Source organism: Physeter macrocephalus, chromosome 14 (assembly GCF_002837175.3).
Source record: "Physeter macrocephalus isolate SW-GA chromosome 14, ASM283717v5, whole genome shotgun sequence".
Classification (NCBI taxonomy): domain Eukaryota; kingdom Metazoa; phylum Chordata; class Mammalia; order Artiodactyla; family Physeteridae; genus Physeter; species Physeter macrocephalus.
The window spans coordinates 21,592,302-21,617,864 of record NC_041227.1 but is presented as its reverse complement, the minus strand read 5'-3'; the positions used below and the strand labels follow the sequence as shown (position 1 = coordinate 21,617,864).

The 25,563-nt window shown below is 53.1% G+C and overlaps 1 protein-coding gene across 16 annotated transcripts in view; it reads left to right on the top strand.

Moving 5' to 3' along the window:
• The window catches only part of EPB41L1 (erythrocyte membrane protein band 4.1 like 1), a 186,558-nt gene that overhangs the window by 109,301 nt on the left and 51,694 nt on the right, over positions 1-25,563 (top strand). For all 16 annotated transcript variants that reach the window (XR_003682781.2, XM_055089817.1, XM_055089822.1 and 13 more), the window contains 4 exons: positions 19,857-20,047; positions 20,960-21,124; positions 23,054-23,158; positions 23,775-23,817. Coding sequence is in view for 15 of the 16 variants with exons in the window: in XM_055089817.1 (XP_054945792.1) it covers positions 19,871-20,047; positions 20,960-21,124; positions 23,054-23,158; positions 23,775-23,817 (490 nt within the window). In the remaining variant the exon portion in view is untranslated. The remainder of the gene's footprint in view (positions 1-19,856; positions 20,048-20,959; positions 21,125-23,053; positions 23,159-23,774; positions 23,818-25,563) is intronic.

Here is a 25,563-nt window from a genome sequence, read left to right as displayed (position 1 = left end):
CACATCCTGGCCCTGCCATTTATTAGCTGGGTGAACTTTGGGAAGTCGTTAACCCCGAGCCTCCGTGATCCAGTGACTCCAGCTATGAAAGGAGCTAGTTAATAATTTCGACGCCAGAGAATTGTTATAAGGATTAAACACATGTGTGACTGGGGCCAGGCACAGAGCTAGTACTCAGAAAGTGGTGGTGATTCATCTTACAGTACCCTCTGACGTGCGGGTTTGTGTGCCTTGCTCCGCCACTGGACTGACGGCGAATTCAAGGACGGAGGCTACCCGATTCCTCTTGCCTTCCCCAGGCTCGGTGTGCACATCACCGACTGCTGAACGAAAGAGTAAATCCCTGCACGATGAGTGCTTGCCACCCCACCCTGCTGACCCAGGAATCAAAGGGCCCCTGGTGTCTGGGAGTCGTGAGACCATTGGCTACCTGGGGTGACCTTGGCAAGGTGCTGCTTTGCTCTGGGCCTTGGTTTCCTCACCTGAAAGATAAAAGGGGAGGAGTGGGAGGGGCCTGCCGGAGTATTTTGTTTGGTCTCTGCCCCACCAGTGGCCTTGGGGGACTGTAGTGGACACCATGTGTTTTGCCTTCCCAGCCGAGGGAGAGCATCACTTCCGTCCTATTCCTGGCTTTCCTGTATCCTAGCACTTTTGCACCATCAAGTATCCTCCAGTTAAAGTTTAAGAAGAAAGACTTTCTCCTGCTTCCCAGGCAGACCCGAGAGGGGATGAGGGGTCCTGCCCTTTCTCTTCTGCCGGCATCTGCTAACCCATCACAGCAACTCAGCGACAGAAGTAGGGCAGGAAGAATTTCTCCCACTTTATAGGTGAGAAAACTGAAGCTCAGAGAGGTCAAATCATCTACCCAAGTAAGACAGAAAGAAGTGGCAGAGCCAGGGCTGGAAGCCAAATTCAGAAGAGCCCCTCTTTACAGGGGGTGGGGTGGCGGCTCCTCATCCTCCACCTGGGGCCCTAGCATTTCTCCACGGGGGCTTTCACAAGATGTGGTTCTGGGTTGGTCCTGTGCCTCAGTTTCCCTGCCCTGGGAATGAAGGCAGCCAAGTAACTGGGGTAGTGATTTCAACTGATGCCTACAGGGGGCCGTGTGTTCTTCAGAGAGTTCCCCCGCCCCCCTGCCCCACCACAATCAGATTTCTCTGGAAAAGGTTATTGTGGGGTGAAGTGGAAGATGTCTGGTCCAGAGAGTCAGTGTTACCGTGCAAGTGTGACCTTGGAAAAGTCACTCACCGCTCTGGACCTCAGACCGCCTGTTTATAAAATGCGGGGGGGGGGATGACAGTATGTCACAAGATGTGAGGATGGAACATGAAAGTACTTTGCAAACTAGAAAGTGCTAATAGAAATGTTAGCCAATAATAATAATAGAAAGAGAAATAATGATAACAGTAGAAGAAGCCCAGTTTTCCGTGTGATCCCACTAACATGAAGGGAACTGGGCCCTTCGGGTATAAAACCAGAAGAACGTTCTGCCTTGGTTTTTGGAATGTAGCCTGGATTCTTCTGGGAAAGTGAGAGGCTCCATCTAGCTGAGGAGGGTGGGAAAGTGGTCCTGCCCCAGGGGAGGGAGGGGAAGGCTCCTGCCTGGGGAAAGAAAGGAAGGGGAGGAGGGTTGAGGGAAGGAGAGTTGAACTAGGAGGAATGGAGGGCTCTGGCTGGGCAGCTCTGTCCTGCCCACAGGAACCCAGGGTTGGGAAAGGCAGCAAGCAGAGGAGGCTAAGAATCAATCTGGAATAAAAATACTTGAAGCAGGCAGTCAGAAATCTCTTAGCAGATGTGTGTATGAAACAATAAGTTCATTTGGTGTAACTCCTAAGTTTTACTGGTCCTTTCACTCATTCATTTGAATAAATGTGTGGTGAATTGAAGTCAAGCAGAGCACCCCAGAGTGGCAAAGTGACTTGCCCAAGGCCGTACTCCTGAGGGTCTGGGGAGTTCCTGGGAAGAACTGAATTTTGGAAGCTGGGGAACGAAAAGTCCAAAGGCAAAGGAGAACATCTACAGGGAAGTCCGCCCAGCAGGACTCTGGTCCTTCTGGGAATTGGCCCTGTGCTGGTTTGTCCATCTTCCTGTCTCCTGTCTGGAGGGAGGGCATGTTCTCTAAGACTGGGAGGATCTGGTTTCCTTTGCCTCTCTGCTCTCTGACCACTCCTGAGCCTAGTGGGCAGCAGAGAGAGTGAAGGCACCGGAAGCTGTGTCTTGGGAACATCTGGTGAAGGAGTGCGTGACGTTTAACTTGGAGAAGAGAAGGCTTGATTTGGGGGTGGGGAGAAGGGACATGGTTGCTATCTTGGGTTCTCTGAGGGGGGCTGGGGAGAGGGCATAGCCTCGTTCTATGGAGGCCCTAGGGTTGGTACTAGGACCTGGGGTGGAAGGTCACTGTGATGGAGCATCCACCTTGGGAGAGAGGAGTGGAGGGAGAGGGCTGCCTGTGGCTGGAGTGTGGGAGTTCAGATGGATACTGGTGAGGCTGACACTGAAGGAAATGCAGCCTGCCATGGGGAGGGGGTGGTGGCGTCCCAGCTTTGGGCCTCTGTGATTTCCAGTGTGGTGGATTCTGCAGTGCCTAGAACAGTGGCTGGCACATAGTAGGTCCTCAGGAATGATTTGAAGAATGAAAGAATAGATGTGTATGCCTGGGATGGTGGCAGTGCTGGCTAGGGAGTAGGGGTCATGTGGGCTGCAAATGCGGACCCATGGGCAGAAATCTTTGGGGGATCATGTTGTGGGTTACACAGCCATCTCTCAGGACTTCCCCACAAACTGGGACCCCTAGAGATAGGTACATCCACCCTTTCTTTCACTGTTGGCAAAGTGAGGCCCAGAGCAGGAGAGCAGTGTGCCCAAAGCTACTGGTTGACCCGTGACAGAGCTGGACTAGAACCCAGGCTGCTGGAGGTCCTCGCTGTGGATCTCCTAAGTTGGTCTGGAGGGCTTTCTGAGACAGCGCTGCTGGAGGGGAGGAGCAGGGCTTCACTTGGTTTTGAGCCAGGACCTCAGTGCCACAGGCCAGCTGGCCACCCCCCAACCCCACCTTCCTGGAGCCTGGATGCACATCCAGAAACATCTGTACACGGGCCCACTCCCCACTGTTACACTTATGGTCATTGTCACCGAAGCACATATGAACAAATGCACACATACACACACGGGACCCCAGGAGACATTTGCATGACCTCCTCCCCGGTGGGGGAGGAGCGCTGAGTCCCAGGGAAGTTCTGACCCGCGCTCTGAGCTACCGGGGAGGTGAGGGTATTCGGCTGGGTTCGGTGGGCTGAGGCTGAGTCACCCCTTCTGAGTCAGGGATCCTCTCCTCTTCCTCTCCCCTCCGCCCCCCCGCCCCCGAGCCCCCAACAGGGGTTGGCCCGAGCGGGAACAGGGGCTGTCCAAGGCCAGGGTGGGGTCAGCGGAGGCGCCGGGCTTGGCTGCCGATGCACAGTCCCGCGGTGGTCCGGTAACTGCCGCTGTGGCAGCGCCCGGGAGGAGGTGGCCTGGGAGCCTGAGAGAGAGAGAGGGAGAGGGAGACCGGCAGGGAGGAGGCGGAGGCAGGGGCAGGGCCGCCGCGAGGGAGCAGGCAGGCGCGCGGCGGCTGCCCCAGGGCTGGGCGCAGAGGCCGGGCGGGGGCGGGGACTGGCCGCGCGACGGGCGCCAGGCCCGGGGCTATAGGCACGGTGCCCAGCCCCCGGCGCACGCCGAGCCGCCGCCGCCGCCGCCGCTGCTGCAGTCGGCATCCATCAGCGGGCGGGGGTGTCGCGGACCAGGCTGCTCCGCAGAGCCCAACGCGGCCCGGCGCGCCCGCCCCGCCCCGCGGCCTGCCGGCCCGAAGGAGCCGAGGGGGCGCCCCCCGCCCAGCCTGCCCGACATGGGGACCCCCCAGGCCCAGGTAGGCATGTGCGGGGGATCAGGTGGCAAGGGGGGCTAGGGGCTCGGTACCCGGAGGCCCAGCCTCCAGCCCTGGGGGAGGTCGGGACCGACCGGCAGGAACTGAGTTTGCAGGCTCTTGGCCCTCCGACCAGTGCGGGGGAGGTCCTTGCTGTTCCTCCCTACCTCCCAGGTCTGCAGCCTCCCCGAGGCCTGGAGAGAGAGGTGGGCAGGCGAGGGGGCTGACGCTTGCTGTAGGGGATGAACGATTGCGCTGGGTGCTGGGCTGGCCCGCTCGGTTCTCCGAGACCACTCCTGCCGCCTCCGTGGAGGCCCAGAGCGCTCTGGATATCTCCGTCCAGGCTTCCGATGCTGCAGGACAGTCTCTTGGCTGAAGATTGGGATGCTGGGGAGCTCTCGCCCTCACCCTCACCCTCTGGTTGCAGTCCTTTACCCACTCGGGGCTCACTTCCCATCCCACCTCCCTTCCGAGTCTCCCAAAGCTGGGGGCATAGAACTTAGCCCTAGGACCACTGAGGTTCTGGCCTGGTGTTGTCCTGACCAGAGGCTTCCCCTACCCGTTAGAGGGAGAGGACTTGTGGGTCCCAGTTATGTCTGGCACCTTCACACTTGGGGACATCCAAGGACCCAAGAGGCTGGGATATTGGGGGCAGGCATGGTTGTGGTGGCGAGTGACTACAGCCATCAGGGTACTTACCAGATGCTAAGGCCACTGTCTGGCAGAGCTATGGCTGGGGGTGGTCCCTGGGGACCGTAGGAGGCTGGACAAGGATGAGGAAGGAGTTCTGAGGATACTGGTCTCCTTTGCGGCACCGGCCGTGGTCCTTGCTTCCCAGCTCCCCCCCCACCCCCTCCCCCGCCCCAGAGCTCTGAGAACGCATTGGTGAGGGAGAGACACTGCCGTGTGTTCCTGCCTTCACTTCTGGATCCTCATATCGCCTCCTCTGCACCCAGAGGTGGGAGCGTAAGAGAGCTGGGTTTAGGACCTCTCTGAGGCCCTGTGGGGTTTAGCTGCTCTATCTCTCCGCCACCTCCCAGCATTAGGAGTCTTCCAGATTCAGTAGCAGCTGGGCCAGGTTGAGAGCTAGGGACGTGAATGATGCCCTCAGAAGCTCCTGGAAGAATTGGTGCTGCCTGTCCCGGACAAGGGTGTGGAGAAGAGAGGCGACTGTGTGCCCGCCTGCCCACCCATTCCTCCATATGGAGCCTGCGGCAGTGGCGGCCTGTGCCAGCCTCCTCTGTGAGCCACTGTGGCCCAGGGAGGCTCTGCCAGCTCCGTGCAGAGATGAAGCTGGCTTCTGCTGGCCAGTCTGAGGTCATGCCTGCCTGCTGACCCCATGTACCAGATTTGTGTGTGTGCAGAGCATGGTTCCTTGAGAGGCCCCTCAAGGCAGTCCTGGAGGAGATCAGTGCAGGGGGCATTATTCCTACTAAACCCTTCCTGGGCCACATGGCCATTGCCTGGGCCCAGTTCTGTGAGCTTCATGGAGGACTGCTTCCCAGAACCGGCATGAATGGAATGCTTGGTCCTGTAGTCGTCACTCAGTAAATATTGAAACGTTGAATGAAGCCTAGAGAGGAAGAATGACTTGTCCAAGGTCACAGGCAACTGGGTGAGAGAGCCAGCACTAATGTACCCAGCTCTTCTAACTGGTTTGGGGTTCTTGCAGCCCAAATGCCTGCTTCTCTGCTGCTGCGGCTGTTCCATACACAGGACTCTGATGGGCTGGGCGTTATAGCCTGGAGCCTGAGTCTACCTCTTAGGAGGGGCCTTACATTGGTCTCCCAGCCCTTGCCCCCAAAAGGTGAGAAGGAAAGGTCAGGCTGCCTCACAGATAATGGGCCAGGGCTGAGGCATAGGTGGCTGGTAGCCCTGGTCCCTCTTGGGAGTATCCAGAGCCAAGAGGATGCTGGTACCCAGGCAAGTTCTGGGCCTGAGCATGCGGGGGCAGTAGAGAGGGTCTCCTGACTAGGCCGGCTGAGGTAGGAGGTGCCTCTGTGTTCGCTCCAGCATGGGTGTCCTTGTGAGCCTCTTGGGCTTCTGTGTCCTCATTTATAAAAAGAGGATAATAATCTTTATCTGGAGTAATACCAATGATTACACAATCAGAGTGAGGACATTTATTGAGCACTTACTGTATGCCATGCACTGGGACGGTAAGTGCTTTGCATTATCTCACAGCAACCCTGACAAGTAGGTGCTATTATGATCTTCTTTTTACAGATGAGTAACTAAGGCTCAGAGAGATCATGTTACCTGCCTGAGGTTACACAGCCGGAAAGTGTGTGGTTGAGTCCAGAACCCTTCTCTCTACCATGGCATTGTACCTGGGGCAGTGTCTGGGAATACCAGGTTGGTGTCCAGCAGAGCCAGACACCTGATGTGCCAGGGCTGGTCCAGGTGGAGAGGTCTACGTGTTGGATCTTGTGAGGCAAGGGTGGCTCTGTGGCCCGAGTGCTCCTGTGGTCCTGAGGAGTAGGGGCAGAGAGGTACTGGCTGGGAGCCTGAGAGAGGGGTTGGCTGTGGCTTTCTGCTTCCCGGCCAGGATCCCCTGGAAGTGGGGAATGCTCAGGACTCCCTGCTCCCATTGGCTACGAGGGAAGACTGGTTGGCTCCGAGGCTGGTTAGCCCTGACACTCACCCCCGCCACATTTGATAGGAACCCAATGACCAGAAAGTACAAGGGAGGGAATGCAGGGGCACCAGCTGGGACTGTGAAGAGGAGGCCCTGAGGGGAGGGGACGGGAGCGTGGGTGGGCCGGTGGGGGTGGGAGCACACTGGCACCGTTTCCTTTGTGGGCGGGAGGCTTGTGGGTAAGAATAGTCACAGCCAACATTTATCGAGCACTTACTACATGCCAGGCACCTGCTTTAAGGGCTTAACTCATACAATCTTCACAAAACCCTTTGAGGTAGGAATTCTTCTTCCTCCCATTTTACAGATTGAGGGAACTGAGGCTTAGCAAAGAAATGACAGTTGCTCAAGGTCACACAGCTCGGTCGGTGCTTGGGGAGCCAGGATTCAAATCTAGGCAGTGTGAGTCTGAGCCACATTCCTGATGGCAACGCGAGCCGCCCACAGTTTCTTCTCAGAGGTCATACTCAGTTTTGTTCAATTTGAAAAATATTCCCTGAGTACCTCCTGCAGGTTGTATATGGCCTCTGGGGAAGCATCCTCTCCTCAAGGGTCTCCCAGTCTAGCCTAGAGAGACACGGACATGACACAGGGGAGGTAAAGGAGGTGTTGTGGCCTATGTCAGCGTGGATTCCTATTCTGATGATCAGAGGAGGCTTCAAGGAGATTGGGGCCTTTGTGCTGGGCACCAAAAGCCAAGTGGAATTTTGATAGCTGTGGGGGTAAGGGCACCCACTCCCCTGGATCAGAGGGGAAGGAAATAGGGGCGTCTTTGAAGGATGGGCAGTCTGGTGTGCATGCAGCAGATGGTGCAGGGAGCTGGGGGTGCTGGGAGGTGACTCAGAAAGTCAGCTTGTGTTTGGGTCTTTGTCAAAGCTCTGGAATCTGCTGGACCTGAGCTCTAGTCCCAGCTCCACTGTGTACTAGCTACGTGCCCTCGGGCTATCACTTAGCTGATCTGAGCCTCGGCTTCCTCATCTGTCAAATGTGGACAAACACACCTATCTGATTGAGACCACGTTAGGGTTGTTATGTAAAGGACCTAGAGCAATGCTGGTACACCACAGGGGCTCAGCTAACATCAGCTCCCTCCCCCTTTAGTCTCGCTCAAATGTCAGACTAAGGTGTTTCCACTTGACAAGGTGCCTGGAGGCTGCCGGAACCTTTGTGGGTGTTTGGTCTGCACGGGCACGCGTTTGGGGCATGACAGAACCTTGTCTGGGAAGGTCCCTTTGGCAACTGTAAGGACCATGAGGAACGGGTGGGCTTGGCCTTGCAGGAAAAACATCTGCACTGTGGACCTCGAGGGCTGGCGAGGAAGGAAGGTGGAAACCGCACTGATATGTCCCCTGGAGTGGTTGGGGGAGGAGCAGCTTGGGGTGGGAGGCGTGCATTTGGTTTGCAGCCTCATGAGTTTAAGATGAAGGACTGGTCTCCCTTCAGTCATTCCAAAGGTTGTGCAGCGTCTTTGTGCATCTGGTTTTTTTTTTTTCTTTCTTTTTGCATAATTTCCTTTGGATGAATCCCCATCAGACTTCTCCCATAATAGTAGCAAATTGGGACTAAGTGCCCGACAACAGGAAGATGATTGAGAACGTTTGGGAACATCCAGTGGATAAAATAATATGCAGCCGTGAACAGCCACAGAAATACTTATGGAGTTGTGCACTTGTGAAGCTCCTTTGCTTCCTTTCTTCATTTCATTTCATGTCCCTGTGACAGAGGTGGGACGGGGGTTAGAGCCTTCCCATGCATGAAGAGATTCAGGCTAGGCTCTCATCTCTTTGAGGGCAGCGTTCATGTTTTCTTCATTGTTCTGTCTTCGGCGTGCAGCTAAGTGATTTGCAAATGCTTGTCTGGTGAAAGAATTGATTGAATGGACAAAGCAGAGGGGAAGTGACTTGTCCAAGGTCATGCAAGTAGGAAGACCCAGGACTTGGGTCTCCTCATCCCTTGCTGCATTCTTCTCACTCACCACTCAGTACCTGGGAGGGGAGTAGGATGGAGAGGTTCGCAGCGAGGACTGTGGACAGACCAGGGTTTAAGTCTAGTTTCTGTCCTACTGACTGTGAGGTCTTGGCAAATCAGTTCATCTTCTTTTTTTTTTTTTTTTTGCGGTACGCGGGCCTCTCACTGCTGTGGCCTCTCTCGTTGCTGAGCACAGGCTCTGGATGCGCAGGCTCAGGGGCCATGGCTCACGGGCCTAGCCGCTCTGCGGCATGTGGGATCTTCCCGGACCGGGGCACAAAGCCGTGTCCCCTGCGTCGTCAGGTGGACTCTCAACCACTGCACCACCAGGGAAGCCCAGTTCATCTTCTTAAGCCTCAGTTTCCCCATCTGTAATATGGATTGTCCAAGTACCTGCTTTTAAGCTTGTCGTCAAGACTAAGTGATTTTAGGCATGTAAAATTCTTAGCATGGGAATTCTAGCACATTCCAGCACACAGTGAAGCACCCACGAATGTTAGCTGTGATGATAATGATGATATAATAATGTGGAAATATTTCTGATACAATTAAAATTTCTTGTTTTTTGTTTGTTTGTTTGTTTTGGCCACGCTGTGTAGCATGCGGGATCTTAGTTCCCTGACCAGGGATCGAACCCGTGCTCCCTGCAGTGGAAGCTCGGAGTCTTAACCACTGGACCGCCAGGGAAGTCCCTCTGATACAACAAATGTTAAATAGAAAGAAACCCATAAAACTATGAGCACTCAGATTAAAGTGGTATAAAATTAGGTCTGACCATAGATACAAATTGGAAGAGAACAGGCAGAAATGGCATTACAGCAGGTACTATGGGAAGTAAATGACTGACCCAAACAAACCTTTTTTTAAAAAAAAAATATTATATTTACTTTTTCTTTCTTTTTTAAACCTGAATTTAAGGCCACATTTCCACTTTTATAAATTTATTTATTTATTTATTTTTGGCTGCGCATGGGCTTTCTCTAGTTGTGTTCTGTAGTTGCGGCGAGCAAGGGCTACTCTTCGTTGTGGCGCGCGGGCTTCTCCTTGCGATGGCCTCTCTTGTTGCGGAGCACGGTCTCTAGGTGCGTGGGCTTCAGTAGTTGTGGCTTGTGGGCTCTAGAGTGCAGGCTTAGTAGTCGTGGCGCACGGACTTAGTTGCTCCACGGCGTGTGGGATCTTCCCGGACCAGGGCTCGAACCCGTGTCCCCTGCATTGGCAGGAGGATTCTCAACCACTGCGCCACCAGGGAAGCCCCCTTTTTCTTTCATTTTAATTACAAAAGATTTATGTGAAGAATCCTAATAATTCAGAAGCATATTCTCTCCATGGCTCCCCAACCAAAATCCTTTTCTCCAGAAGTAGCCAATGATAACAGTGTGATGCGGGTCCTTCTGGAATTTTTTTCTATGCCTACATAAACATACAAACCAGAATGGGACCATAACTTGCATTATTCTTTTACAATGTACATTTTTTCATTCTATAAGCTGACATCTTTCCCTGTCAGTGTATATGAAATCCACCTCAAAAGTGTTCACAATAGATATGTAATACTTTTGTAAGTCATTTTTCTTTCTTTCTTAATTAATTAATTAATTTTTGTCTTTGTTGGGTCTTCGTTGCTGCACGCAGGCTCTCCCCAGTTGCGGCGAGCGGGGGCCGCTCTTCTTTGCAGTGTGTGGGCTTCTCATTGCGGTGGCTTCTCTTGTTGTGGAGCTCGGGCTCTAGGCCTGAGGGCTTCAGTATTTGTGGCATGTGGGCTCAGTAGTTGTGGCTCGTGGGCTCAGTTGTTGTGGCTTGCGGGCTCTAGAGCGCAGGCTCAGGTAGTTGTAGTGTACGGGCTTAGTTGCTCTGCGGCATGTGAGATCCTCCCAGACCAGGGCTTGAACCCCTGTCCCCTGCATTGGCAGGCGGATTCCTAACCATTGCGCCACCATGGAAGCGCCTGTAATTCATTTTTCAGTGGATAAATCCTAGTTCATTTGGCCATCAACAGGGGGTTGATGGCCATGTAAAGTTGTTTCCAATTTTACTCTATTCTAAATAACGCTGACAATGAACTTTCCTAGTGTTTAAACAAAATCAAGTGAGAGAGATTCAGAAACTGAGATCACGAAGCGTTGCCAGGGAAGGTCTGCTGCTTCTCCTGTCTTCTTTCCCCTCCTCGCCTCCCTTCTCAGCGGAGCCCGGAACCCGAGGGGGCAAGGACACTGCTCCAAAGCCCATGTTGGTAACTTCAGTTCCATGCTCCCTCTCACCAACTGCTGATTGGTGAGGTCCAAGCAAATGATGATAATAAACGGATCCTTTAGACTGTAAAGCACCCTGCATGTGGGAGGGGTTGATACTGCTGTTATTATTTCTACATCCAGAGCAACGGTAGCTTTGGTTACGTGGTTGACAGCAAGTCGGAGGGGGTGGGATGTAGCAGGATCGAGGGGGAAGGGCATGAGGCTGTGAGTCAGCAGACCTGGGTCCACGTCCTGGCTCTACTCAAGCTGAGTAGCTGTGTGACCTTGGCCAGCTGAGCTGGGGAATAAACCTACCTATCTCGGGTGACCCTTGTGGAGCTCACAGGAGATGAAGCCTGGAAGCTCATTGTCCGGCTCTCAGAGGCTGTCCCGCCAGAGGGAGGTCTCTGTCTGCCTTTGCAGTCATCAGCGTGGTCCAAGCGTGAGGCATTTCTCCTTTCTGATGCTGTTACTCTGCAGTTCTGGGCATGTCACGTGGTCCCCGGCCTACAACTGCACATCAGTCTGTGGCTCCGCGGTGGCACGTGAAACCTTTGGGCAAGAAGCCAGTGCTGACGGGTGGCAGCCTCTTCACATTGCTTGGTTTTATTTAACGCGGTGCCCATGGGTACCACAGGCCTCTGACAAATTGCCGTCTCCCCAGTGCCGTGTGCGGACCTGAGAAGCGGTGGGAGTGACTGCAGGCCCAGCTCCTGTTTCCTCCCCTCTGACTCCATTAGGGGACCGGCTGGGAGGGCGGCCCCATCCCCGTCCTCCCTCCTCACAGGCGGTCATTTCATTCATGTCCACCTGGAGAGTGTCACTCAAGGAAGTGAATGTTCCGTACTGGGGAGATCCCGATGGCAAGTAACATCATCCCCAGAGGGGAAGAATAGTAGGCTCTCTCTCTCTCTCTCACGACGTTTTTTCTTTTAATTCTTTTCTTTTTCTTTTCTGACTCCTGAGTAATACATGCTCATAGTAGAAAAATTGTGCAACACAGAGAACCCCCTTTAAAAAGCCCAAAAAATTCCTGCTAAGGGAATGGGATCGTTAACATTTGAGCATTTAGACTCAGAACTCAAGATGAGAATTTCTAATATTTCTTGAGCACTAACTGTGGGTTTTGGCATGTAAGTGCTTTACGGGCATGGTCCGATTCTGCTCTCCTAGTAAACATGCGAAGTGGGTAAGATTATCATTGTGATTTTACAGATGAAGACACTGAGTCACAGGGAAGTTAAGGGAGTGTTCAAGGTCTCCAGTCTCCTATTTTATCCTTAACCACTAGACTAGACTGCCTCTTCCCAATTTCTCCTCCCCTCCCTCTCTCATTCGTATATCTATTTAGGGTCAGGTGGCGTATATCAGTCAGATTCTGGCAGAAAACAGAATTCCACGCAGATGCTTCAACTTGGAGAAGTTAATAAAGCTGTGAGCAGGGTTAAGGGAACCCACAAGGGGTACCCGCAAACTCAACAGTGACAGAAGCTATTACCTCCCTTTGGCCTGAATGAACAGAGGGAGGGAATAGTGTTACCAGAATTCAGCGATGGCTGGGTCTGTGAAAGGAGCTGTCACAGTGGGGGTTCAGCCACCACCAGAACCACATGGAGGGCAGTTGGGAAGATATACCCCTGTCCCTCTCTGCTTCCACCCTCTGACCAGAGGTTAGCAGGAAAGGGAGTTCAAAGGATAGTCCAAGGGCTCATCCTCCCGCTTCTTTGAGCAGGGCATGGTTCTGGGGGTGCAGATGAGGACCAACAGCCCAGGAGATGGTTGTAGGGGGACGGGGGAGATGTACTCCCTGGCTTCCCCCAAAGAAAGAAGGATTATCCTGGTAACTCTGATCATTGAAAACATCATTCAGAACAGAAGAATCTCACTTTCTGCCTAGCATTCTCTATGTTTTGGTATTTTCCACACCCTGTCCATTTCTTTCTCTCTCCACTCCTTCCTACCGTTAGTTCCTACCTGGTTCAGCATTCCCACAAACACCTGGGTAGAAGTCGTCAGTGTCTCAGATTCAGAACAGAACCTTCCTGGCTAGGGAGTGCTTGTTCATGACCATGGGCACTCGTGGCTGGGTGTGCCCTCATGCTGTTCCATTGCTCTGTGTAGGTATGCAAAGGCACGCTTCCGGTACACATGTCGTAAACATCTGTGATATACTCTCCCTTGTCTTTAGCGTGACTGTAACTTTTGCGTTTCAAAGTCCTTTTGTTCTCTGAAACATCCTTTCTCTACACAGCCCTGCTCTGAAGTGGGAGGACAGGAACTCTCATCCTTATCTGACAAATGGGGAAACTGATGCTCCAAAAGGGGAAGTGACTCACCCAAGGCCCATCAGATAGGAAGTGGCAGAACTGAAACAAGAAACAGTGGTCCTGATTTTGAATTCAGCTCTTCCAAGTGTACTTGCCTTTCAATCTTGGGAAGTTTTTCCTTAGCCAGCTTCACCACTGGGAGAAATTATTCAGCGCAAACCACCTGAGGCTGCTGAAATGTCATGTAGTGGGACGGACTTTGGAGCCAGAGAGACTTGGCACACCTTGTGACCGTGGGCAAATCGGTAGACCTCTTTGGGTCTCTGTGTCCTCATCAGTAAAGTCAGGGGGATAATAATCAGGAGTTTGGATGGACAAGTCAGCTGCGTAAGGTCTGATAAGTGGACAGGCTGGCTGGCTGGTAGCCAGAAAGGCTCCCGAGGTGAATGCAGCCCAGGTCTCTAGACTTGTCTCATTGGTCTTCCATCCACCCATCACCCATGTGTTTTTCCATTTATCCATCTACCCATCCATCTGACCCCAGACTCCCTGGGTTTGAATTCTGACCCTGCTATTTACTGGCTGCGTGATCTTGGGCAAGTTACTTCACTTCTCAGTGCTTTAGTTTCTTCTTTTGTAAAATGGAGATATTAAGAGTACCTATTATAGGTTATTATGAAGATTAAATGAGTTAATTGATGTAACATGCTTAGATCAGTGCCTGGTAAATAGCAAACTCTATAAATGATAGCTTTATTGTTGTTATTTATTAAGAACTGCGCTAAACCCTGGGGAAAATGGCAAATGAGACAGATAAATTTTTTTTTTTTTTTTTTTTTTTGGGCCACGCTGCACAGCTTGTGGGATCTTAGTTCCCTGACCAGAGGTCAAACTCAGGCCTCCTGCAGTGGAAGCGCAGAGTCCTAACCACTGGACTGCCAGGGAATTCCTGAGACAGATAAATTTTTGTCTTTGTGGAGTTTATATTCTAGAGGAGGAATAGAAACAAATAAGTAAGTCAGTCAATCAGTATCAGTTGCGTTTGTGAACTTATGAAAAAACCAAACCCGGCATGCTTGCTTCATGGGAACAGAGTTTCTGTTTGAGGGGTGGTGAAAAATTTTGGAAATAGATGGTAGTGGTTGTTGTACAACATTGTGAACGTAATTAATGCCCCTGAATTGTTACACTTAAAAGTGGTTAAAATGGCAAAAACAAAATAAAGCAAAACCGAAAAACTAGCTATAACCAAAAACATAGAAGGAGGGACCCACTTTAGACAGAGTGGTCAGGGAGCACATAGATTGAGATCTGAAGAGACATGGGACAAGCCCACTGTCCCTGCAGAGGGACCATTAAGGTCAACCCCCAAGACAGGGGCAAGCCTGGCGTGGCTGAGGTGCAGACAGAAAGCCAGTGTGACGCCGTCATCACAGTGATCGTGGCAGTAGGAGTGGGGAAGTAGTGGGAGCTGAAGCAGGGGCTGTGTGCAGGGACCCGGAGCTTTGATAAAGAATTTCTGTTTTATTTTGATGGGAGGTCATTGGAGGTTTTAAAGAGGGCATCCAATGGAGTTTTGAAGAAATCCTTGTGGCTGCTCTGTGGAGAATAAACCCTAAGAGGGCCCGAGTGGCTACAGGGAGGCCATGGAAGAGATAGGGCAGCCATGCAGGCAGGAGCTGAGAGTGGCTTGGACCTGGACGGAAGTGGGGATGGAGAAAAAGAACAAATCCAATTTACTGGGCTCAGAGATGCTGAGTCATGCTAACCCTTGTGGGACAGCTTGATGTATAAACTGGTCGATTCATTTTTAATGAGAGGTACAACTGCAGGCCAAGTGGATATTGCCTCTTCTGGGCAAGGACACCCTCTCCCTGCAGGCCACCGAGATGGAAAGCCACAGCGTCTGAAGGCTGCTTAGTGACCCCGGAAGGCAAACCCGGGGAGTCAGCCAGTGGTTGCAATGTTGAAGAGCATCAGAGGCTGACAGCCTGCTGAGCTGGCCCCAGAGCGGGCCAGGCAAGCATGCTGGGCCTCACTGGGCCCCTCTCTTCCAGACAGGGCTGGCGCAGGCACTGTCAGAATTTACTTCTCTGGCTGACCTTTCCCTTTTCTAATCCTGTGCATTTGGGTTTTCATATGTTAGTGTCATCAGTTAGGCTTTGCCGGCCTCTGTCTCCCTCTATCCATCTGTTCTGGGGGGGCACTTCTTTTTTTTGTTTGTTTTTTTTCTGGCCGCACCACGCGGCATGTGGGATCTGAGTTCCCCGACCAGGGATTCAACCTGTGCCCCCTGCAGTGGAAGCGTGGAGTCTTACCACTGGACCACCAAGGAAGTCCCTGGGTGGGCACTTCTAAACTCCTGCTTCTCAGACCACTCCCCACTCTGGCTTCCCATTACTGCTTGTAATTCTGGACCCTCTCAGGGTTGTTTTATTGGGTGCCTTCTTTATGTTATTTTCCTGAATCTTCATCACCCACCTGAGAGGGAGGGAAGACTATCTCTGTTTTATAGGTGAGGTGACCTAGGCTCAGAGGAGTGAAGTCACTTGCCCAAGGTCCCAGAGTGAGCTAGTGGTGGAGCCGGGCTCCGTGTCTAGGTCTGACTGACCTGGGTCTGCCCCCACTGCCTTGCTGCCGTGCGTGGAGGGGTCCATGAGATAACTGTGTATGGAGTCCCTGATGCTGGGCCTGGCCCGCAGTGGCTCAGCAATGGGACTCTTGCCCTTTCCAGCAGAGTAACACTTCTGACTCTTGCAAAGCTGCCAGCCCCCATCCCCCAACCCCGCTCCTTCCTTTCTCCCTGACTCCAGCCTGTCCCTCCTGCCAGGCTGGGTGGAGCTCACCTTTATAGGCTTCTTGTTCCAAGAAGTCAAGATGTCAAGACTCCGCCCTGTCCTCCACACAGCCCTACTTATTCCCACATCTGGGCGCTTGCCCACATAGTGACTCAGCCCAAACGCGCTCCCTGCCATCACCTGTCTAGATTCTCCCTTTTTTCAAAACCTAACTCCCTCACCCTGCACTCCCTACCCGATAAGTCTTCTTTGGGAACTCCAGGCCATACTCCTGATCAGCAGGTCCTAGAATCTTCTAGAGGCTGAAATGTACACTGGCAAATCTAAGTCACATCCTGGGTGAGTATCATCCTCCCGTGTTGCAGTGAGCTCCACAGGAACCAGCACATGTCCCTCTGGGTCCCCTACAGTGCCTGGCCGGCTTGGCCGCTCAGCGGGCTCCATCAGTCTGTGCTGACCTGGGCCTGGGCAGAACTGTGCCCACGTGACTGTCTGTGGCAGAAGCCAGGGCCAGGTTCTTGGCTCACTTTCTGTGCCCCAGTGAGAGAACCATGCCATTATCCCTGGACCTGTGAGATAAAGAAGGATCTCATCATAGGTTTAAAAAATAAAAATGTGATTTTTCTTTTTAATTCATAACTTTTTTTAGAGTTTAAACAGATTTTATTTATCTCTTTCTCATCCTGTCATACCAGGCCATGTGCATTGGAAAAATTTATTTTTTAACTTCTAGTTTTTTTAAATCATTCAAGAAATCTCCAAGTATAGTAGAAAAAATGAGAACTACAGTTAAACAGAAAGAAGAAAAAAATAATTTGTATACCTGCCTTCTAGAAACAACCATAGTTAATACTTTGCTGAAATTTCTGTAACTGTATGTGTGCATTAATCAAAATAGGGTCAGTCTGTACAAACTGTTGTGTCTCATGCTTTTTCACTCAGGTGAAAATTTTCCATGATTTCGTGATTTTTTAAAAAAATATTTATATTTATTTATTTGGCTGCATCGGGTCTTAGCTGCAGCACACGGGATCTTTCATCGCAGCACGTGGGCTTCTCTCTAGTTGTGGCGCACGGGCTCCAGAGCTCATGGGCTCAGCAGTTGGGGCGCATGAGCTCTCCAATTGTGGCGTGTGGGCTCTGCAGGGCGCAGGCTTAGTTGCCCTGCGGCAACTGGGGATCTTAGTTCACCAACCAGGTATTGAACCCACGTCCCCTTCATTTGGAAGGTGGATTCTTAACCACTGGACCACCGGGGAAGTCCCTTCTGTGATATATATATATATATATATATATTTTTTTTTTTTTTAAATATATATTTATTTATTTATTTTGGGGTGCGTTGGGTCTTTGTTGCTGTGCTTGGGCTTTCTCTAGTTGCAGCGAGAGGGGCTACTCTTCGTTGCGGTGCACGGGCTTCTCATTGTGGTGGCTTCTCTTGTTGCAGAGCATGGGCTCTAGGCGCTTGGGCTTCAGTAGTTGTGGTACACAGGCTCAGTAGTTGTGGCTCGCGGGCTCTAGAGCGCAGGCTCAGTAGTTGTGGCACACGGGCTTAGTTGCTCCGTGGCATGTGGGATCTTCCTGGACCAGGGCTCAAACCCGTGTCCCCTGCATTGACAGGCGGATTCTTAACCACTGTGCCACCAGGGAAGTCCCACTCAAGCCTCTTTTGCTCTCCGGGTCTCGCCTGTAAAAGAAGAGGAGAAGACTGAATTATCTCAGAAGGCTTCCAGCTCCTTTCCTCTGAGGTTCTCCCAGCACCAGACAGTCATGCCAGCAGCCTCTGCTGGAGACCTGGGTGGTAAAAGACTGGGATATTTATTTAAGGTTACTCTCCTGGCTTTTTCCAAGATGATGCAGGCCCAGGGAAGGTTCAGAGAGTATGGGCTGAAATCAGACTGAGGCAGAGGTGGGAGTAGGTGTGCTGGAGTCTCTGGGGCTCCCTGGACCCATGAGGGGCATGTGGGTTCTGCTTCTCCCAGCACAAAACATACAGATTAGTCTATGGGTTCTGGTTTTTTTTTCTGAAGCAAAATTAAGCAGGCATTTATTTTAAAGGTTCTTCCCTGTAGGCCATATCTAGCATTATGGCTGATATCCTCCAGTGAAGGCTTAGAAGAAATCCAGAGCCAGGCAGATATGTCTCAGTTTGACACCACGAGGCTGTGAGCCCCCCTGGAGCAGCTCTTCTTGCTTTGAGCTCTGGCACAGAGTCAGCCCTTAGTGTCATATAAGCAACAGAGCGCCTTTATTTAACTATGGCTTTAAATTATACCCTTAAAGCCCGGGGTAATGACGTGAGTGGAAAGCATTTTTGGGTGGGGATGAGGCAATGTGGACCAAGGCCTTCCCTTCCTCCTCTTCTTAGCGGCGGCATCTGTAACAACAGACCCTCTCATTTGTGCTATGAGCTCCAGCTTACAAAGTGTTCCACTCATTATCCACGAGGTGGGAATTGAGGATGCTTGTGACCTCTCTAGGGCCCTAGAGATGTTGGGTGGCTGAGTGGGGTCCTCAGGGCCCCTGACTTTCTGTCCAGTGCCCCTTGCTTTGGGTGGGGCTGGTGGCCCCTGGAAGGCAGGGGGAGAAACTGAAGAATAAAAAGGAAACGTGGGGCTGGGGCTTGGAGCATGTGCACAGCCCAGGGTGAATCCTGTGTCTGTCTGTCTAACTGCCCATCCAAGGCCCCATGGTGGGTGGGGTAAAGGAGGGACCTGCCAAGTCTCATCTGTATCTTTCTCATTTAGTATGATGGATTCAGAGGACGGGTCTAGACTCAGGGGTGAGGGTTCCTGCTCATTTCTCTGTTACCCGGTTTTCGCTCCAAACTTTTTTTTTTTTTTTGAGAGGTTTGTTTTCACCAATGGGGGTCAGAAATGGGTGCTTTTGCCTTCCTAAAAACAAACAAACAAACAAACAACATGGGTTAAAAAAATATAGATGTATTTTTTAAATTATACAAGTAATTCCAAAGTGTATGAAGTAAAAAATGAAGCTCCCTCTCTTATCCCACCCTGTGGAACTCTCTCTTTTTCCTCTGTCTACTTCTGAATTATTAACCTCTCTTAACAGTTTGGTAAGTATCCTTTCAGATCTTTTACTACATGTGTACAAACACAAAGATGTATTGGTATTTTTTTTATATATAAAATGGGACCATGCCATTCTTTCTTTCTCTCTCTTTCCTTCTTTCTCTCTCTCCTTTTCTCTCTTTGCAATTTGCTTATTCCAAAGAGCAGCTGGGCAACAGGTCCTTGATTCTCTGAAATCTCCTCACTTCCTGCTCTGAGGGCGAAATGATAAGAATAGTCGGTTGCAGAGATAATTTCTAAGTCCCTCGCTTTTTGGATGAGTCCTAGTGAGACCAGCCGACTGCCCATTTGTGGCAGATGTGGAGCCCGAGCCCAGTTCGCCTGACTTTGACATCATCAGGGCTATGCGTTTTTTAAGAGTACCTTCCTGCGTTATCCCTTTGAGTACATCCTGACAACATCCCTGTGAAGTCAGGGGGCAGGAATTATTGAGGCTTGGGGCATGAAGAGCCTTGTCCGATGTCAGGGCTGGAAAGGCCGGGAGCACAGGGCTCTTTGGGATGAGTTCCATTTATTCAACATTGATTGAGGGGCTACCGTGTGCCAGGTGCTGTAGTGGGAGAGACAGCCTGGCCAAGGGCCTGCCTGGAGGTGGTCACTGACTATCCCTGGTGCTCTTGGCAGAGTGGGGCCCCCTGGAGAGACTCTCCTCGCCCTTAGGAAGGGCCCTGATTCCAGACCTGGGCCAAGAGCTTGGAGTCCCTGAGGAGCTATATGGGCACAAGGGTGGGTGGGGGTCTGTGACCTTGGCTGTTGCCACTGACCCCTCACTTCTCATGACTCTGTCCCCATCCTCACTTCCTCTGTCTCTCCCTCCCTCCCTCCTCCTTCTCTCTGTGGCTCTTTGTCCATTTGTCTCCATCTGTCTCTCTCCGTGTGCGGTTCCTGTCCCCCTCGCACCGTTCTGTCGCACCATTGCTGCCCCTCTCCCCCATCACGTGCTCTCTCCTTCGTGCCAATGCAGGCGTGCTGGTCACCATGACAACAGAGACAGGCCCAGATTCTGAGGTGAAGAAGGCTCAGGAGGAGGCCCCGCAGCAGCCTGAGGCAGCCGCCGCAGCTACTACCCCTGTGACCCCCGCAGGCCACGGCCATCCCGAGGCCAACTCCAATGAGAAGCATCCGCCCCATCAGGACGCTCGGCCTGCTGAACAGGTGTGTGCCTGAGAGCACGGGATCCCTCTTCCTGCCCAGCCAGTCCTCCAGAAGGGAGGCAAGGAGGAAACTGAGATGTATTGTTGACCCATACGTGCCAAGCACTGTGCAGGGGGCATAATGTTCATTTTTATACTTAATTCTCTGAGACCTAAGAAGGTAACTGTTGGTTTCCCCATTTTACACTTGGGGAAACAGAGCCTCAGCAGGATGAAGTGAGTTACCCAAAGTCACATTGCTATAAAGTGACAGAAGTGCAAGTCAAATCTAGATCTGATTTTGAAAATCGGTGTTCTTTCAACCGTATTTTCCTATCCCCCAAGGCTGTCCATTCCAGCGGGGCAAGCCCAGGGTGACTGCAGAGCAAAATTCATCACCCTAAAAAGAGACAGGGGACTTGGGGGTTCATCTAGCCATTGAAGTCACACCTCGCCTAATTCACAACTGGACCAGAGAGGGCAGGGACTTGGCCAAGGTCACTGAGGGTGTCAGTGACAGAGTTAGGACTAGTGGGCAGGGCTCTGACCTCCCTTCCCTCCACTAGATCAGTCCCAGCCTCATGCTAGACCCAGTGACAGACTGAGAAGGAGGAGACCATGTCCTGATCACTCATGCACTGTCCTAGGCAGATAGGACAGCTCTGGCCTCTGGGTTTGGTTTTTGTGGGATGCTTCCGCCTGCAGGGGAGCAGTGGACCCCTCGTATGAGCCCACCCATTGTACGCAGAAGCTCTGGCTCTCTTCCCACACACACCCACCATAGACCGTGGTCACCTGGGGCGTCTTAGAGGGCAGTGGCTCTCATTTTGGGGTCTGTCTGAGCCCCAGCTGCATCCTTAATTGCATCTCATTTGGATGAAAGGCTGTGGTTTCTAGCTCGCTGACTAAACCCTTCCCTTGGTTGGGCCTGCAGAGCCTAGACATGGAGGAGAAGGACTTCGGGGAGGCCGATGGCCTGTCAGAGAGGACCACGCCCAGCAAGGCCCAGAAATCGCCCCAGAAGGTTGCCAAGAAGTACAAGAGTGCCGTCTGCCGAGTGACTCTGCTCGATGCCTCTGAGTATGAGTGCGAGGTGGAGGTAGGGAGCATCACAGGCCCCGTCCTTGGTCGGCCGTCCTCAGAGCCAGGGCAGGCCTCTGTGCGCATTCAGCCTGGGCCAAGCCAGAGGGCATCCACTCTTCACGGAGGCCTGGACCGACTGCCGCGTCCTGGGGAGATGACCCGGCCAGCCCTCCTTTGCACAGATGGTGGCACCGAGGCCCGCAGAGGGCTCTTCTGATTGCAGATAGTGTTAGGCGAGGCACAGGGCTGGTGCCAGGAAAAGGCTTCTCAGGGTGGCTGTACCTTGGCAAGGAGTCACCGTTTTGGGGCTGATCTGTAGCCTGGTAGGACCTGGGCTCTTTCATCTCACCCAGCAGACACTGAGGTTTCAACCAGAATCATTTTCGTGTGTATAACGGGTGTGGAGAAGGGTTCCCTCTGTGAAGCACCCTATCCAGGGCACCAGGACAAACTGGTCACTCGAGGCTTCCATGGTGAGGTGTCCCCCAGGCACAGGGAGGTGGCGCATTGGAAGGACCCTCCCCGCCCAGGCAGTGGAGACACCCTGTGGCATGCCTCTGGCCCACAGTGGGTGGCTGGGCAGACGCCTCCTCTCTGGGGTCAGCCCTCCTGGTCCCACATGTAGCATCTCCCTTTCCTGTACAGGCTGGAAGTCCCACCCGAATTCTGAGCTCTCACTCGTCCCCTTCGAGGTTCTGCCCCGGTCCAGGCACCAATCCTGGCCCGTCCACGTGTATGGAAGAGTCCAGAGGGTGGCCTTACTGCCGAGAGTTACAGGACCCACCTCCCTTTCTCCCCCGATCCCTGGTCTTAAGGGACCGACTTCTGAGGCCCGGGAGGCTGGCTCTGTCGTCTTTACCGGGTTGGGTTTTTTTTTTTTTGTTTTTAAATGTTCATTTCTTCCATAGAAAGGTTGCAGGGAGGACACCTTGCCTACTCCTGGGCAAAACAAAGGGATATCTTCTCCCTCTTTCCTCCTGCCCATGGTGGCCCCAAGGTGCTGTTTCAGCTGCCCTAGAAGAGTGTAAGGGTTTGGCCGAGGCCACTCTCTCTGAAGGTCTCCTCCAGGCTCAGGAATCCCTTGGTTTTCCAGCTGCTACACGCAGTCAGGCCTGGTGCCAGTCCCCGGTGGCCTAGCCAGACCTTGCAGGGACCTCACCCGCTCCCTGGAGTCCGCTGCTTCTTTGGGTAGTGACTGCTTCACACGCCCCCTGCCCCGTGATCCCTTCACTGATGCTTATCCTCACCCCTGTGGGTTTGGGGTACCCAGCCAGGCTCTGGGCTTTGTCCTCCTGAATCCTCAGGCCCAGATGGTGTTCAGAGAGGTACCACGCCTTGCTGATGGGAGTTGCGGGGAGAAGGTGGCTCGAGCAGTGCTGCTTGCAACTGAGGCTGATTTAGGCTCTGTGAGCCCCTGTGGAGCCTCACTTGCTGCCTGGGTAGAGGTGATGCTCCCTTCGTGTAAGGGGCGGGGCCAGGGGAGGAGAGTCACGCTGTGACCCTGAGTCCCAGGCCCTCCCCTCCTCCCCTGCCCATGTCCCTCACAGGTCAGGTGGCTTGTCTCTTCCTCTCACACTCAAAACTCAGACTTTTGGTTTTCTGCTCCTTGGGTCCAACTTAGCCTGTTTCTCCTAATCACTGTACAGGAAGGAAAAATCAGTCACTCCCCCACCCCACTCTGGCTTTCCCCCAAGCAGGTCTGAGTTCTAGGAGGACCCCAGGAGGGCTTGGAAGAAGGCAGTTGATGGGCTAGGCATTAGTGTCCCCCCAGGATTCCTTAGGACTTGGAGAGCAGAGCCAGGTGGGTGGCAGGAGTGCCGAGATCCTCCCCAGATGCTGGAAACCTCTTGCGGGTTTTCACGTCGTCCTGGTGGAGCCTGGGGCATCTCTTCGCCCCACCCTGAGGTGTGTTCCGGCCTCACGGCAGCTCTGCTCTTCTCTTCAGAAACACGGCCGGGGCCAGGTGCTGTTTGACCTGGTCTGTGAGCACCTCAACCTCCTGGAGAAGGACTACTTTGGCCTGACCTTCTGTGATGCCGACAGCCAGAAGGTACCTGGGCTGGGGAGCGGGGCTGGCTGGAAGGCCTGCCCTGGGTTGCGGGGGGGGGGTCCTCTTCCCTTAGGCCCCCATTGGCCTGGCCACATCCCATGGCTTCCATCAGCCCTCAGATCTTCATTAGGTACCTTCTGTCTGCACGCCTCCAGGGTTCAGCCTGCCCTGTCCATCCTCAGTTCTCTGTCTCCCCTGTGCCCCTGTCCTTCCTTGGGGGCCTGCAAGTCAGCCCCAGATGGGTATCTGCAGAGCCGTGGCATGGCTTCCTGTGGGAGCTGAGGCACTCACCCCCAGCCCCTCTTCCCCACCCTTGGGAAGCTCCTGCCTGAGTTTCCTTCTTCCCAGCAATCCCGCTGGCAGCTGCATTTACCCGTTCACCGAGCTGCCTCCAAGCAATGCCAGGCCCAGGGCCCTGGGTCCCAAACCATGAGTGAAGCCGGGCCTCATTCCCTCACCTCCCAGTCCCAGGGGAAAGGACTCAGACAGCCCAGCCAGGGAAGGGTGTTCCCAGCTAAGGGGCTGTTGGCCGGCCATTTCGGGCCGTTTCTCTCTCCTAGCCCTACCCAAGTCCCCTCCTCCATCTCCCTCTAAAGTAGTCTATCTTCTCCTACAGAACTGGCTGGACCCCTCCAAGGAAATCAAGAAGCAGATCCGGAGTGAGTGACTTGCTGTGGTTAGAACTGGTAGTGGTAGGGTGGCGGTGGGGGGGGCTCCAGGCCTTGAGGGCCCTAGCTGTGCTGCTCCTTCCTCCTTTGGGAAGTGCGTTCGGACCCAATAGTTCGTTTGCTGTGTGTGGCAGATCTTGGGGAAGGCAGGGTATTGTTCAGAGATGAGGAGCCTGAGGCCTGGACAAGAGGAGTTGGTGTCTGGAGTCACCCAGCAGGTTAGCAGAGGGGTCACAGCTGCCTTCCGGGTGTCAGCCCTAGAAGGGACCCGCAGAGTCAACTAGGACAAGGGGACAAGCCGATGGCCTCAAAACAGCCACCCTTCTGTCCAGGGCCAGTGCAGGCTTCGGTGATCAGTGACCTTTGACTCGGCTCAGAATCCTTATCCCCACAGTGCTCTAGGCCACTGCCAACTGAGAGGAGTGAATGTGTCCTGTGTTTAATGATGGGTGACTGAAGCCCAGAAAGAGGCAGTTATTTACCCAAGATCACAGAGTGAGGTATGGGCCACGCCAGGTCTTGAGCCCTGGCCTCCCAGCATCATCCTGCACTCTTTTCAAGGCCTGGGTCGAAGACAGATGAGCAGGCCAAAAACCTGTCTTTTCTGGCCCAGAGGAAAAAAGGCATGTTGGGAGGGGCGGGGCAGCCTTCAAATGCCAGAAGGGGGAGGTAGGTGGCCTCAGCCAGGGGGCATGCAGTGAGTGGGGACTTGGAGCCTAGAGGCAACGGTGCCTCCACTGGCGGCTCCTCCCCTTGGCTGTGCTTGGGCTTCCTGATCCCCTGGCTGGAAAGCTATAGCCAAGCCTGTTGCCGGGACAGCAGGCAGCTGGGCCTAGGGATGCCAGCTGACTATGCAGGAGGGGGCTTGAGGGATGCTACCTGGAGCCTCCTGTCAGTTGGAGATAAAGAGACAGGCTCACGGACAGAGCCCCCTTCTCTGGGGCCAACAGGGTCCTAGGCCTGGCCTTTATGCTGTCCCTAGGAACTGGGAAGCCTGACTCTCAGGCCTGAAAGAATCAGAACACACACAGTGGCTGAGAGTGTTTGAGAAGGACCAGGACCCCTAGGAACCCCAGCCCAGCTGGGAGGCCTGACTCTCATGCCTGAAAGAATCAGAACACACACAGTGGCTGAGAGTGTTTGAGAAGGACCAGGACCTTAGAAAAGAGAAGCTGCTGACAGAATCTTTGGGTCTCGGCTCCCTCCCCAGGGCAAGAAGTGATCCCCTCAGGTTATGAAGGAGCAGGGCTTCCTCCTTTATTTAGTAAAGCCACAGTCTCTGTTCCTACCCCTGCAGTTTCCACCCATTCACCCCAGTTCTGGCTTCTGGGGCCCCCACAGAGCAATTTTTTACCCACTTTCTTGATTTGTGACAACTCCAACCTTCTGAAGGTGGCACCTGAGTCCTTATGTCCTGGCCTTCAGAGTTGGGTATATTTCCTCCCAAATCTCAGGGCCCATCACCTAGGGCGCTGGGGGCAATTCCTCCACCTCTCTGGATTCCCTCATCTCCCTAGCAAGTGGATTAGTGATTATTGCCTCACTAGGTGGGGATGAAGGTTCAGTGATGTGAGTGTGGACAACAGCCAGCACATAGTAGGTGCTTCACATAGTAGGAGGCAATCTGGTGTGATGGTTAAAAGGACAGATGCGGGAAGTTGACTGCCTGGATTTGAATCCTGACTCCATCACTACTTCTCGTGTTATTTAATTGCTCTGTGCCTCATCATCTGTAAA